Raw genomic sequence first — 14,127 nt, forward strand, 5'->3', positions numbered from 1 at the left:
GGAAGGCAGAGCTTGCAGTGAGCCGAGATCTCGCCACTGCACTCCAGCCTGGGCGACAGAGCGAGACTCGGTCTCAGAAAAAAAAAAAAAAAAGAATTAAAAAATATTGCCGGCCTGGTGGCTCAAGCCTGTAATCCCAGCACTTTGGGAGGCCGAGACGGGCGGATCACGAGGTCAGGAGATCGATACCATCCTGGCGAACACGGTGAAACCCCGTCTCTACTAAAAAATACAAAAAACTAGCCAGGCGAGTGGCGGGCACCTGTAGTCCCAGCTACTCGGGAGGCTGAGGCAGGAGAATGGCGTAAACCCGGGAGGCGGAGCTTGCAGTGAGCTGAGATCCGGCCACTGCACTCCAGCCTGGGCGACAGAGCGAGACTCCGTCTCAAAAAAAAAAAAAAAATATATATATATATATATATATATTAGCCGGGTCAGTGGCACACATATAGTTCTAACTACTTGGGAGGCTGAGGTGGGAGGATTGCTTGAGACCAGGAGCTTGAGAGCTTGAGGCTGCAATGAACTGTGACTGCAGTGAACTGTGACTGCACCACTGTGGGATGATCCAGGCAAAGGGAAGCATGAACCAAAAAAACAAGACCTGAAACACACACACACACACACACACACACACACACACACACACACACACACACACAGAAAGCAGGGCTGGGTGCGGTGGCTCATGCCTGTAATCCTAGCACTTTGGGAGGTCAAGGCGGGCGGGTCACCTGAGGTTGGGAGTTTGAGACCAGCCTGTCCAACATGGAGAAACCCTGTCTCCACTAAAAATACAAAATTAGCCAGGTGTGGTGGTGCATGCCTGTAATCCCAGCTACTCGGGAGGCTGAGGCAGGAGAATCGCTTGAACCCGGGATGCAGAGGTTTCGGTGAGCCGAGATCCCGCCATTCCACTCCAGCCTGGGAAACAAGAGCGAAACTCTGTCTCAAAAAAAAAAGAAAAAAAAAAAAAAGAAAGCAGATGGAACAGCGCACATTCACAAAACTCGCACAGGCAATGCCTTTGCAAAAGCCCTTTTATCAACCCAAACACTTCCACATGATCTCTGTCTCTCTTACACACACCCACACACCAATGCAGGCACTTGCTCACAAATGTTTTCAGAAACACATACTCCTAAACATACTCAGACACAAACACACAATCATGCATTCAGAAACACAACCATATAGAAACCCATCTGCAGCACCGGTCCACATAAGATTTCAACTTCACCCTTACCCACAACTTGTAGAAACCCAAACATTAGCATAGATTCTCCTTTTTTTTTTTTTTTTTCGTTTGAGAGTCTCATTTTGTCACCCAGGCTAGAATGCAGTGGTATGATCTTGGTTCACTGCAACCTCTGCCTCCCAGGTTCAAGTGCTTCTCCTGTCTCAGCCTCCTAAGTAGATGGGACTATAGGTGCGTGCCACCACACCAGAGTAATTTTTGTATTTTTAGTGCAGACAGGTTTCACCATGTTGACCAGGCTGGTCTTGAACTCCTGACTACAGGTGATCTGCCCGCCTTGGCCTCCCAAATTGCTGGGATAACTGGCATGAGCCACCATACCCAGTCCATTAGAATAGATTCTCACAAGAGCAGGCACTCTCAGTCAAACACCTACCCCCAACCCCAGCATGCACACATAATTGCACAGAGAACCTGTCAAGCAGAAAGGACCCCGGTCAGGCAGAAAGAGGCTCAGCTTCTCCCCCAAACTCCACACCTAAGAATCCTGCTTTCCAGACTCAGTGCCCGGGGTTTTCCCTCACCTTCTCTCCATCTGAGTGTTACCAGTGCCTCCACCTCCCCTCCCCCCCTTCAGAGCCCAGCTGGGCCCTGGGGTAGCCTGAGAGGGGGTGGGTGCCCAGCTTCTGGCAGCAAAGGAAAGCACCTGTCTGAGGTGGACGGGCCCATGGGGGTCTTGAAGCAGCACCTTCTCTGGGTACCCCTAACTCTGGGCTGATCCCAGGGGGCACAGAGCTGGGACTGATGGCTTTGGGAAGGCAGTAGGGAGGGCCCACTGAAGACTCCACCAGGCATCCTCTGCAGGGGTCTGCCTTCACATGAAGATAGCCTTGTTTATCACACCTGTCTGCCTTAAAATGACAAAGGTTGGATGCTGTCTGGGTGTGAGATGGGATGACAACTGGAATGGGAAGACGGTTGTTAACTATGGAAAAAATATCTCATTTAGATCTGATTTGGGTTAAAAAAATGATAAGCACAGAAAAAAATATGAAAGTAATCTATGGGTGGCCGAATGTGCTGTTTTATTTTCAATGTTTTTTACATCTATTCTAATTTTCTTTTCTTCTTTTTCTGAGACAGGGTCTCTGTCACCCAGGCTGGAGTGCAGTGGTGCGATCATGGCTCACCTGCGGTTCAGGTGATCCTCCCATCTCAGACTCCCGAGTAGCTGGGACCTCAGGTGTGAGCCACCAGACCAGCTAATTTTCGTATTTTTTTGTAGAGATAGTTTCACCATGTTGTCCATGCCAGTCTGTAACTTCTGGGTTCAAGCGATCCACCTGCCATGGCCTACCAAAGTGCTGGGATTACAGGCTTAAACCGTGGTGCCCGGTCTTTTTGAGACCGAATCTTGCTGTGTTGCGCAGGCTGAAGTGCGGTGGCACTATCATGGCTCACAGCAGCCTTGACCTCCCAAGCTTTCTCCTTGGCTCAAACAATCCTCCTGCCTCTGCCTCATGAGTAGCTGAGACTACAGGTGTGTGCCATCATTTCTGGCTAATATTTTAATTTTAATTCTGTAAAGATGGAGTCTTGCTATGTTGCTGAGGATGGTTTTAAACACCCGGCCTCAAGCAATCCACATGCCTTGGCATCCCAAAATGCTGGGATTACAGATGTGAGCTACCATGTCCAGCCTAATTTTTTTTTTTGAGACATAGTCTCCCTCTGTCATCCAGGCTAGAGTGCAGTGGTACAATCTCGGCTCACTGCAACCTCTGCCGCCCAGGTTCAAGCAATCTCCTGCCTCAGCCTCCTGAGTAGCTGGGATTATAGCTGGCCACCACCGCACCTGGCTAATTTTTGTTATTTTTTTAGTAGAGATGGGGTTTCACCATGTTGGCCAGGCTGATCTCTAACTCCTGACCTCATGATCCACCCGCCTCGGCCTCCCAAAGTACTGGGATTACAGGCGTAAGCCACCGTCCCCAGCCTTTTTTTGTTCTTTGTTGCCCAGGCTGAAGTGCAATGGCACAATCTCAGCTCACTGCAACCTCCACCTCCCAGGTTCAAGCGATTCTCCTGCCTCAGGCTCCTGAGTAGCTGGGATTACAACCTGCCACCATTCCTGGCTAATTTTTGTATTTTTAGTAGAGACGGGGTTTCACCATGTTGGTCAGGCTGGTCTCAAACTCCTGACCTCAGGTGATCCACCTGTCTTGGCCTCCCAAAGTGCTGGGATACAGGCATGAGCTACTGCGCCTGGCCAAGAAAATTTTTTTTAGAGATTGGGAGGAGTCTTGCTATGTTGCTCAGGCTGGTCTTGAACTCCTGGCTTCAAGCATTCCACATGCTTCTGCATCCCAAAGTGCTGGGATTACAGGTGTGAGCCGTGTCCAGACTAATTAAAAAACTTTTTTTTTTTGAGATGGAGTTTCACTCTTGGTGCCCAGGCTGGAGTGCAACGGCACAATCTCAGCTCAGTGCAACCTCCACCTCCTGGGTTCAAACAATTCTTCTGCCTGAGCCTCCCGAGTAGCTGGTTCTATGGGCGTGTACCACCACACTCAGCTAATTTTTTTTTTTTTTAATTTTTAGTAGAAACAGGATTTCACCCAGTTAGCCATGTTGATCTCAAACTCCTGACCTCAAATGATCTGTCCACCTTGGCCTCCCAAAGTGTTGGGATTACAGGTGTGAGCTACTGCACCTGGCCGTATTTCTTTTTTTTTTTTTTTTTGAGGCGGAGTCTCGCTCTGTCGCCCAGGCTGGAGTGCAGTGGCACGATCTCGGCTCACTGCAAGCTCCGCCTCCCGGGTTCCCACCATTCTCCTGCCTCAGCCTCCCGAGTAGCTGGGACTACAGGCGCCGCCACCACGCCCGGCTAATTTTTTTGTATTTTTAGTGGAGACGGGGTTTCATTGTGTTAGCCAGGATGGTCTCGATCTCCTGACCTCGTGATCCGCCCGTCTCGGCCTCCCAAAGTGCTGGGATTACAGGCTTGAGCCACCGCGCCCGGCCCGTATTTCTTTTTAATACAGACGGGGTTTCACTATGTTGGTCAGGCTGGTCTCGAACTCCTGACCTCATGATCTGCCTGCTGCGGCCTCCCAAAGTGCTGGGATTACAGGGGTGAGCCACCGTGCCTGGGCCAAAGGCTTAACAATACAAAATGAGGCCGGGTGCGGTGGCTCACGCCTGTAATCCTAGCACTTTGGGAGGCTGAGATGGGTGGATCACGAGGTCAGGAGATCAAGACCATCCTGGTTAACACGGTGAAACCCATCTCTACTAAAACTACAAAAAAAAATTAGCCAGGCCTGGTGGCGGGCGCTTGTAGTCCCAGCTACTTGGGAGGGTGAGGCAGGAGAATGGCATGAACCCGGGAGGCGGAGCTTGCAGTGAGCTGAGATCGCGCCACTAGGTGACAGAGCGAGACTGCTCAAAAAAAAAAAAAAAAAAAAAAAAAAAAAAAAAAAAAAAAAAGAGCAGGGTGTGGTAGCACGCACCTGTAGTCCTAACTACTCAGGAGGCTGAAGTGGGAGGATGGCTTGAGTCCAGGAGTTTAAGGTTACAGTGAGCTATGACTGCTCCACTGCACTCCAGCCTGGACTACAGTGACAACCTGTCTCAAAAACCAACCAACAAGCAAAATACGCATGCATCCACACACAGCTTAGTTTACATATATAGCAAAAATCTTCCAAGCCACTTAACTCCTTTGTATATTCCTTGCCTTCAAATTTACTCAAATAGTATTTCCCTTTTTTTTTCTCACATCTTGGAGACTCTTCCATAAATATCTATTGAGGACACACTATGTGTGATTTCCATGTATTATTTATTTTACTTAATCCTCACAACCATGAAGTAGACGAGGAAAGTGAAGCTCAGAGATGGGAAGTCACTTGCCTGAAGTCGCAGGTTGGTAAACATTAGACTCAAGGTAATTTGATAATTTGTGTCCATTTATGAAGTGCCTGCCATAGCCAGGCCCTGAGGATTGTCCCAAACCTTTATATTCACTCATACAACAAATACTGAGTGCCTTCATGTTTCAGGCAATGGGCCAAGTGTTGGGGCTACAGTGGGGAGGAAAATAAAGGCTTAGCCCATGGTTGAGGGAGGTTCAATTGTTCACCCCATTTTTCAGGTAAGAAAACCAAGGAAGGGAAGGGAAAGAAATTGTCCTGAGGTCACACGAAAATAGCTGAGGCTAGGCGCGGTGGCTCACGCCTCTAATCCCAGCACTTTGGGAGGCCAAGGTGAGAAGATTGCTGGAGCCCCAGTTCGAGACCAGCCTGAGCAAGCGTGAGAACCGCCGTCTCAACCAGTAAAACAAACAAACAAACAAACAAACCAGCCAGGCGTGGCGGGACACATCTGTAGTCCCACCTGAGGCGTGAGGATCGCTTGAGCCCAGGAGGTCGAGGTTGCAGTGTGACGTCATCACGCCACTGCACTTCAGCCCGGGCGACAGAGCGCGACCCTGCTGCACAAATAAAAAAGGAAAAAGGGAAAAGAGCGGAGACAAGCAGCCCCGCTTTACAGGTAGGGAAACTGAGGCACAGAGCAGTAAAACGACCTATCCAAGGAAACAGCTAGTAAAGGCAGGGACACGGACCGCAGGCTCTCGGAACTCACCAGTCCCCGCCGGGCGGCGCTTGGCCCCTCCTTTCCCCCGGCGGGCGTGGCCAGGCCAGGCCCGTCCCCTCCCCTGAGCGCGTTCCTGGCAGCCCGGCCGGCCGTTTCCTGCCTGCGTCGCTGGGCGGGCGGGCAGCCCATCTGGCGGCCCCCGCGGGGCGGCGCGGGGAGGCGGCCCAGACTTGCTGGAGCCAGGCGCCTGCCCGGGGGCCCCCCTGCCCGCCTGGAGAACCCAGGTGTGGCCGCGGCGGGGGTGGGGGCTGGTGCTTTCCTTCCCGCTCGCTCGGCTCTTCCTGACGCACGAGGGCAGGATGCAGCCTCCTCCCGTCCTCTCCTCGGCCTCCGCCTCCCGCGCCCTGGCCCGGAATCCTGGAGGGAATCCAAACGCGGGGCGGGGAGGCCGGGGCAGGCCCCTGAGGCCCCGCCCCTGATAGCCATTTGATACCACCGCAAGTCTTGACCGTGTTTTGGGGTGACCCAGCTTCCCTGCTTGTGCAAGAACAGCTGAACTCTGACCTCCTGGATGGCCGACTTTTACCTTGCTCCTCAGGGACCCCAGACACGATCGTAGGAACCGGAGTCACTACTGCTGTAAGCCATAGCGCTTGACATTATCCATTTATTCAGCGGTTTAAAGTCGCGGCAAGCGGCGTTTGACCACTTCTGTTCCCTGCCCAGTGCTTAACTGGTACCTGGTGCCGGCCTGATGGAGGTTCTGAAGGCTTTCCCTCAGAAAGCTGGACCCGCCTTGGGAAGCAGGTCCTTCCCCCTTCACAGTCGAGCACAGGGCAGCGTGGGCTAGACCGCTCCATTCACACTGCAGGAGCCAGCCCTGCTGTCAGACTCCGAGGTTGCCGAACCTTCTCCAACGCTGACCCCCCAAAAAGGGAACCAGGGATCCAGTATCCTGATCATGTCAAACAGCACCACGGTGAATACGAATCTTGGAAGCCAGACACTCTGGGTTCGCATGCCCCCTAGGCCCTTACTTACGGTCTCTGCCTCAGTTTCCCCAACGTAAGAATGATGTAGGTACCTCAAAGGGTGGTTACAGCGATTAAGTAAATCTAAGACGCATTTGAAACTTGAACACGGGTTTGAACTGTGCGGGTGCACTTATACAAGGACTTTTTTTCTACCTCTGCCACCCCTGAGACAGCAAGACCAACCCCCTCCTCTTCCTCAACACAAAGACCAGGATTAAGATCTTTATGTATGATGATCCACTTTCATTGAATAATTTTTTTTTTTTTTTGAGACGGAGTCTTGCTCTGTCCCCCAGGTTGGAGTGCAGTGGTGCAATCTCGGCTCACTGCAACCTCCACCTCCTGGGTTCAAGTGATTCTCCTGCCGCAGCCTCCCAAGTAGCTGGGACTAGTCGCCTGCCACCACACCCGGCTAATTTTTGTATTTTTAGTAGAGACGGGGGTTTCACCATATTGGCCAGGCTGGTCTTGAACTTCTGACGTTGTGATCCGCCTGCCTTAGTCTCCCAAAGTGCTGGAATTACAGGTGTGAGCCACAGTGCCCAGCCCACTTAATGAATAATATATTTTTAAAATTTATTTTTGCATTCCCTCTACTACTAAATATGTTTCTCTTTTTTTTTTTTTTTTTTTAGACAGAGTCTTGCTGTGTAGCCCAGGCTGGAGTGCAGTGGTGCCATCTCGGCTTACTGCAAGCTCTGCCTCCCGGGTTCACGCCATTCTCCTGGCTCAGCCTCCCGAGTAGCTGGGACTACAGGCGCCCACCACCACACCCGGCTAATTTTTTGTATTTTTAGTAGAGACGGGGTTTCACTGTGTTAGCCAGGATAGTCTCCATCTCCTGACCTCGTGATCCGCCCATTTCAGCCTCCCAAAGTGGTGGGATTACAGGCGTAAACCACCGCGCCCGGCTTTTTTTTCTTAATAACATTTTGTCTAGCTTACTCTATGATACAAATACACTGTAGTACATATACAAAATGTTTTGACTGTTTTATGTTATCAGGTAAGGCTTCTGGTCAACAGGTGGCTATTATTTGTTTTGGGGGACTCAAAAGTTATACAGATTTTCGACCATGCGGGTTGGTGCCCCTAATCCCTGTGTTGTTCAAGGGTCAGTTGCACTACCATAATGCTAGTGACATGTGAAACACAAAGTGCACACTGGGGTCTCAGCAGGGCTGGTTTTCCCCTTGGAGCCGTCATGGGATACTGAGGCACAGAAACAGAACCGGATGAAGCAGGGTAGAACTTGGGTTCTAGAGCAGTTTCCTAAGGATCCACCCCAAACCAGGTGAGACTGGCATCAAGCCCACTCAGGGCCCTGCGCAACCACCCACACCCCCTCCCCAGCATGCAGGCCTAATCCTTGCCCTGCCTGGTGCCATTTTTCCATGGGACTCTGGCGGTGGCGGTTCACATCTGGAGTCTAGACTCACAGGCTCTGCGGGCCGGGCCTACCGCCCGGGCTGGGCCACCACTGCCCGCTGTTTGCTCAGCTGAAGCTGGTTAATTGGAATTAGAGTGGCCTCTGCGGTGCCGGCTGGCCGGGCGGGCCCTGGTCCGCTGCTCCGGAGGTCTGCGGAACATCTGGCTGGGCCAGGACAGTCATTAGGTGGCAGGCGCTCGGCGCCACTGCCACCTCAGCCTCTGCCGGGGGCTGGTGGTGACTCAATAAGGCTTTTGTGGGCCCTGGGCCGCAGAGCCAACCATGCTGTGTGCCTGGGCCGCCTGCCCCATCTGCCGCCCTCAGAGGGGCTTTGTTCCAGGACCACATGGCCTCAAAAGTCGGCTGGAGTGGGTAGAGATTCCAGAAGCCTCTGAGAGGGAACCCCCTCCCTGAAAGGAAGAAGCCCTTTTTTTTTTTTTTTTTTTTTTTTTTTGAGACGGAGTCAGGCTCTGTCGCCCAGGCTGGAGAGCAGTGGCCAGATCTCAGCTCACTGCAAGCTCCGCCTCCCGGGTTTACGCCATTCTCCTGCCTCAGCCTCCCGAGTAGCTGGGACTACAGGCGCCTGCCACCTCGCCCGGCTAGTTTTTTGTATTTTTTAGTAGAGACGGGGTTTCACTGTGTTAGCCAGGATGGTCTCGATCTCCTGACCTCGTGATCCGCCCGTCTCGGCCTCCCAAAGTGCTGGGATTACAGGCTTGAGCCACCGCGCCCGGCCCTGGAAGAAGCCTTTTGAGATTTTCTACCCCTTTTCCTTCCTATAGAATCCTGGAGCCAGTAAAGTTGAGTGGCTGGGCCTCAGGGATGCCCAGCACACCAGCCACAGTGACTTGGTCACAGGGGTCTGGGGAGGATCTGCGGTCCTTAGGAACTTGGAATTCAGTTTGGCTTGGCTAAGGTCAAATTGATGTCCATAGGCAAGCTGCCTCAATTCCCTCATCTGCACAGTGGAGCTAATAATAGCACCTACAGCCCAAGACTCAGAAGGAAGTGAAATCCTCTATCAAGGTACTTAGTACATGTTAATACCTAGTGAAGGTACTACAATCACACTCCTGAGTCTCTGGTCATGATTGTCCTTTGGTCACTTCCAAACTGGAAGCCACTATTATTTTCAGCCTTTGAACCTGAAGCTTTGGGCAAAGAAGAGCCCTGGGTCCGTCAGTCCAGTGGCCACCCTCTTCTGTTTCCCCACTCAGTGACCTCATACCAGGTGGGTGGATGAGGGTTGTGGCCACTGTTTGCCTGGTTTGGGGTGGTGTGGGGTCAGTCTCCTGCTGGCCAGGGCTGCTGTCTTCAGCAAACTTTAGGGAAACCCGGGCCCTAAGATTTCAGCTCTTAGGCCCCAGAAAGCCTCTGACAATCACTAGGCTCAATCCTTCCTCACTCCAGCCTCTCTAGAGGTCCTGGCCCTTGTGCTGTGACTGGCTCCACAGCAATTTTGGGAAGAAACCCAGGAATGGGCAGAATGGGAGAGAGAAAGTCTTGATCTTCAGGGTAACCTAGACTCCAAGCCCTCACCAGCCGAAGCCATATGGCCACAGGGACCAGGGAGGTTGGCAGGTTCTACAGTTACTGCTTCCCTTGTGAGTCAGGTCAGCCCTGGGTACTCTGCACCGCTCTCACCACGGTGAGTGGGGGACTCTCATCTGCCAGCACCCTTGCTGCCCCCAAGTGTTTCTAGGAAGGTGGTGAGAAAAGTGACAGCTGGTGAGAGAGAAGGCTCGTGGGCCCCCTCTACTGGCTAAAAGGTGTTTTTGGGGTGCAGGGCTGGGCAGGCACTGGGGTGGGCACCCTCAAGGGGCTTGCAGAAAAGATTCTGGGTGGGCAGGTGAGACCTAGAAAACCGAGGGCAAGACACTGGGTGCTTATGCAGAGAACCCTTCCGGGAGCACAGTGGCCCGCCCTGGCCATGGGATGAGTTTTTAATGTGAGGCAAAATCAGTCCACAATACAAAATCTAAAAATCACACCCACTTTTCCCACTTGGCTCTGGGGGAGGGGGAAGCTGGGGGTTTCTTTTGCCTGCAGGGTGTGGGGAGGAGCAGAGGAGGGCCAGGAGAGGGAGAGGGAAACAGAGGCCACAGAGGCCTGGCTGGAGGTATCCTGCTGCCCCCTGCCCTGTCCTGGAGCTGCCCTCAACCTCCTGTGCCCTCTGCCCGTGCATGCCTGTGTGGGCCCAGCCCCCATCTGTCTGGTCTGGTCCTGAAAGGCTCCGGCACCAGCCGCATCATTTCTCTTTCTTCTCCAGCCCCTTCGATGCTGATGCCTCTGTTCCTTTGATTCTGTCACTGCCGCTGGATCCTTAGGATTTGACTCCTCATAACTGACCAAAAAACAAAACAATAATAATTCATTTAGAGGAGAGGGTGAGCAGAACCTTGGTTGTCCCCTTCCCCCACCCCCATCCTAGGAAAGCGCCTGGTCACATGTGGAGCGTCAGCCCTGTGTCCACTGCCCAGCACCTAACAGCACCTGGCCCCAGCCCTACCGCATGCCCTCCTCAGACAGGCTGCTCTGCTTTCTCTGAGCCCGGGGGTGCCAGGAGGCAGCGAGGGCAGCACCCAATGGAAGAGAGGTTGGGCCTGGGCTTGTGTGGGCTGACATCAAGCTTCCTGAACCTTCTGCTATAGCGTGGAAAAGGGGCGGCCATGACAAGGCTACAAGAGATGGAGATAGGCTGCCTCCCAGGGCACACAGCATCAATCAAACAGCTCAGCGCCAGAGGTGAGGGCATTGCTGTACTGGCAAGTGGCAAGGTGCTGCTTTGAAGACAGACACCCTGGCTTAGCTCCTTCTATGGGCTCCACTTTTCAAGCAACTGAGTTCATGCCAAGGACAATACACATATTTCCTCACCAGATCAACCCCGTGAGGCAGGAATGTGCCCACTTACAGATGAAGAAAGTAAGTGACTTGCCTAAGGTTATATATATTCCTTGAATGGTAACAGTATCTACTACTGCATGACAAGGGCCATTTCCATCCACTATGATGTGGGCCCCGCATTACTGTTGAGGGCAGGAAGCTTAGGGGTTGTCCTGCTTCCCAGCCCCATGGCTGGGTGCAGCCACTGCCCAGTGGTTGTAGAGGAGCTGCCTCTTGCGGCCTACTCCTGGTAATGTTCCCTGCCCTGTACCCTGGAGCTGCAGTGTCTGCCCTACCTTGGGCCCCGGGGCAGTAGGGGGAAGCGGGCAGGTGGGCACCCGCTGGGCATTACATGGCGCTGGGATTCTGCGGGCGCCGGCGGCGAGGGCCAGCTAGCTTCTGTTGCATGGAGTCGGCCAGGCTGGCTGGGGAGCCCGAGACTGTGGGGAAGTGGGTGAGCCTCGGGGTATGAGGCAGGATTTCCGCCGAGGACTCGTAGCTGTGTGAGAGACAGAGAAGAGACAGAAAAAAGAGATGGATAGGGAAAGACTAAGGGAAGACAGACTTCCTTTCCAAGGAGCAGAGAGCAGAACCGTCTTGTTTTTACCTATTTCTGCACTTCCAGATTTTATGGAAAGAATATTTGGAAAATGAAAAAAGATGTACCTAGACAAAGGCACATCAGGCCGCTGTGCAAAAGAACAAGCATGCTCTAGAAGTGTATGTGCTGCTGTGGAAACACCTCTAAGAAATACCGTGGAAAGGCAAGGTGCAGAATGCTCGAAGAATGCTACCGTCTGTGCAAGAAGATGTATACACACGTCCGGGTTTCAGTGCACAGGTGTCTGAATGTCTGTGTAACACTGCTGGCCTCTGTGGGGTAGCTGGAGCCTGAGGGTGCTCTCTCTGTTACAGCTCTGGAATTTTTACTATGTGAATGTGGTACCAATATAAACATAAGTAAATCAATAAAAAAGGGGGGGGAATAAAAGGGAAAAGTAAAACAAAAGGTGGAGAATTAGGGGAGAGAAATGGGGAGGAAGGAGGGAGAGAGAGACAGAGAGAGAGATCACTTGCTTTTTACCCCAATCAAAGAACATCCAGGGTAGGAGTGGAGGACAAAAAGTGGGGGCAGGGTACCTGTATGGCAGAACATTTAGCACCAAGCAGGTAAAGGCCATGGGCACTCTCTGCCTTGTGTATTCAGAGCTTTGCCTGATGAGGGCACAATAGCATTGGGAGGTTACCCCAAGGGGAAGGGCAGGGAAACCTGGGCTGGATGGGAGGCAGAGGGAGGGTGAGAGGTGGGTGCTAAGCTCAGGGATCGGGTGCCATGCCCACTCCCAAAGCTCCCCGAGACCTGTCCCCAAGTTCACCCCTAGCTCCCACTTGCCTAAGACCACAGAGCTTTGCTGGGTGAGGCAATGTGGGCAGGCAGGCTGGGGGCTGGGGATTCTAGGCAGGACAGGGAGGGCAGAGGCAGGTCCGGGGGAAGGGTGAGTCACAGGCTCCCCTGCGGGGAGCCAGGTGCACAGGAGGCCCTGGCAGGCACTCTAGGGACAGCTTGGAGGCCAGGCAGGTGGAACTGGGTGGAAGGCACCCGAGTAGGCAGCTTTAATCGCAACTGGCAGCTATTTCTAGGTCCCTGGCAGGCAGGGTCGGCAGTGCTGTGGGCAGACACCTGCTGGAGTCACGCAGGCCTTGGGGTATGGGTGGGACTGTGTGCAGGATGTGGCAGGTGTGGATGTGGCCCTGGGAAAGGGGTATCTATGTGAGATACAAACAGATGGAGAGAAAGCAGTGAGCTGTGGGTTACAGCCACAGAGGTGAATGAACAGGGACTGACACCTGCCTTCTACTCAGGGCACTTTCTACCACACTAGGGCATCCCACACGCCCCCTGTTCTATTACTCACATGTGAAAACTGAGCCCATGAGAGGGGAAGACATGTCTGAAATCACCTGGGGGCAGAGTCACCAGGGCTTCTGACAGTAGGCAGAGAAAAATCCACAACAGCTATTCTTAAGATCTGGCTAGCATTTGGATGGGGGGATGCCTAGAGGGCCCTGATGCCTTGTGCTCCCCTGGCTCCTGGCTCAGGGGAAGGTTCCCACTGGTACCCACAGGCCAGGTACCCATGTACTACTGGTGGAAAGGGCGAGGGGTGGGGCTGGTGGCAGGAACAATGTTCCCCCGGAGAGGTGTACAGACACCACCAGCAGGTTCCACTGACTGCCAGCAGGTGCACTGGTGCCCATGAGGACATCTGCCCCCCACTCTGCCTTACCTGAACATCTCTGTCACTTCTCCCTTGGCCAGCGCCACCAGGACAGGAAAACCGATGCAGGCAGGGACCAGGTATAGGAGGGCAGGCTATGAGAGGACACAGGCTGGTGAGGCCATGCTGGGCACCGCACTGCTTCAGGGCCATACCCAGCACCCCAAACCCCTCCTGGGCTGAACTGAAGGACAGTGACTGGTCCAGGACCACAGCAAATTAGTGGCTGGACCTGAACCCAGGGCTAACTCCCAGACAAGGGCTGCTCCTCCTGAGAGGGAATGCAAGAAAACTAAGAAACTCAAGCAGGCAGGGCTTCAAGGGTTCCCAAGGGTTTGGCTGGCAGCATCTGAATCACCTGGGTCACTAGGTTTAAAATGCAACTTCCTGGTTTGGTCCTACTCCCAGAGACTCTGCTTCCTGAGGTCTGGGGCTCACACCTGCATTTTAGCAAATGCTCCAGATGCTATTATAGTGATGATGACGTCACGGCTGCGCTAATGAGTACTTGTTGCAGCCTGTATTAAGATGACCTAGCTGGCCACTGGCTCCCCCAGGATTCACATCCAAGCAATTTGGCATGTCTGTGCCGAGACTCCTGATAAAGCTGGGTTTGGAGAAAAACATAGTTATACTAAGACCCCAATCATGAACATCTACTGTACAGGCACTGAGCTTAGCCTTCCCAGGAATAGTCAGCTC

The 14,127-nt window shown here is 53.0% G+C and overlaps 1 protein-coding gene across 1 annotated transcript in view; it reads right to left on the bottom strand.

Annotated features, from left to right (window-relative positions):
- Positions 1–10,474: 10,474 nt before the first annotated feature.
- Positions 10,475–14,127, bottom strand: part of LOC105496157 (histocompatibility minor 13) — a 56,438-nt gene continuing 52,785 nt past the window's right edge. Inside the window, 4 exon segments of the mRNA XM_011766283.3 lie at positions 10,475–10,558; positions 10,561–10,604; positions 11,499–11,645; positions 13,435–13,520. Coding sequence (XP_011764585.2) covers positions 10,509–10,558; positions 10,561–10,604; positions 11,499–11,645; positions 13,435–13,520 — 327 coding nt within the window. The 3' untranslated portion in view covers positions 10,475–10,508.

Source organism: Macaca nemestrina, chromosome 15 (assembly GCF_043159975.1).
Source record: "Macaca nemestrina isolate mMacNem1 chromosome 15, mMacNem.hap1, whole genome shotgun sequence".
In the NCBI taxonomy this organism is placed as follows: Eukaryota; Metazoa; Chordata; class Mammalia; order Primates; family Cercopithecidae; genus Macaca; species Macaca nemestrina.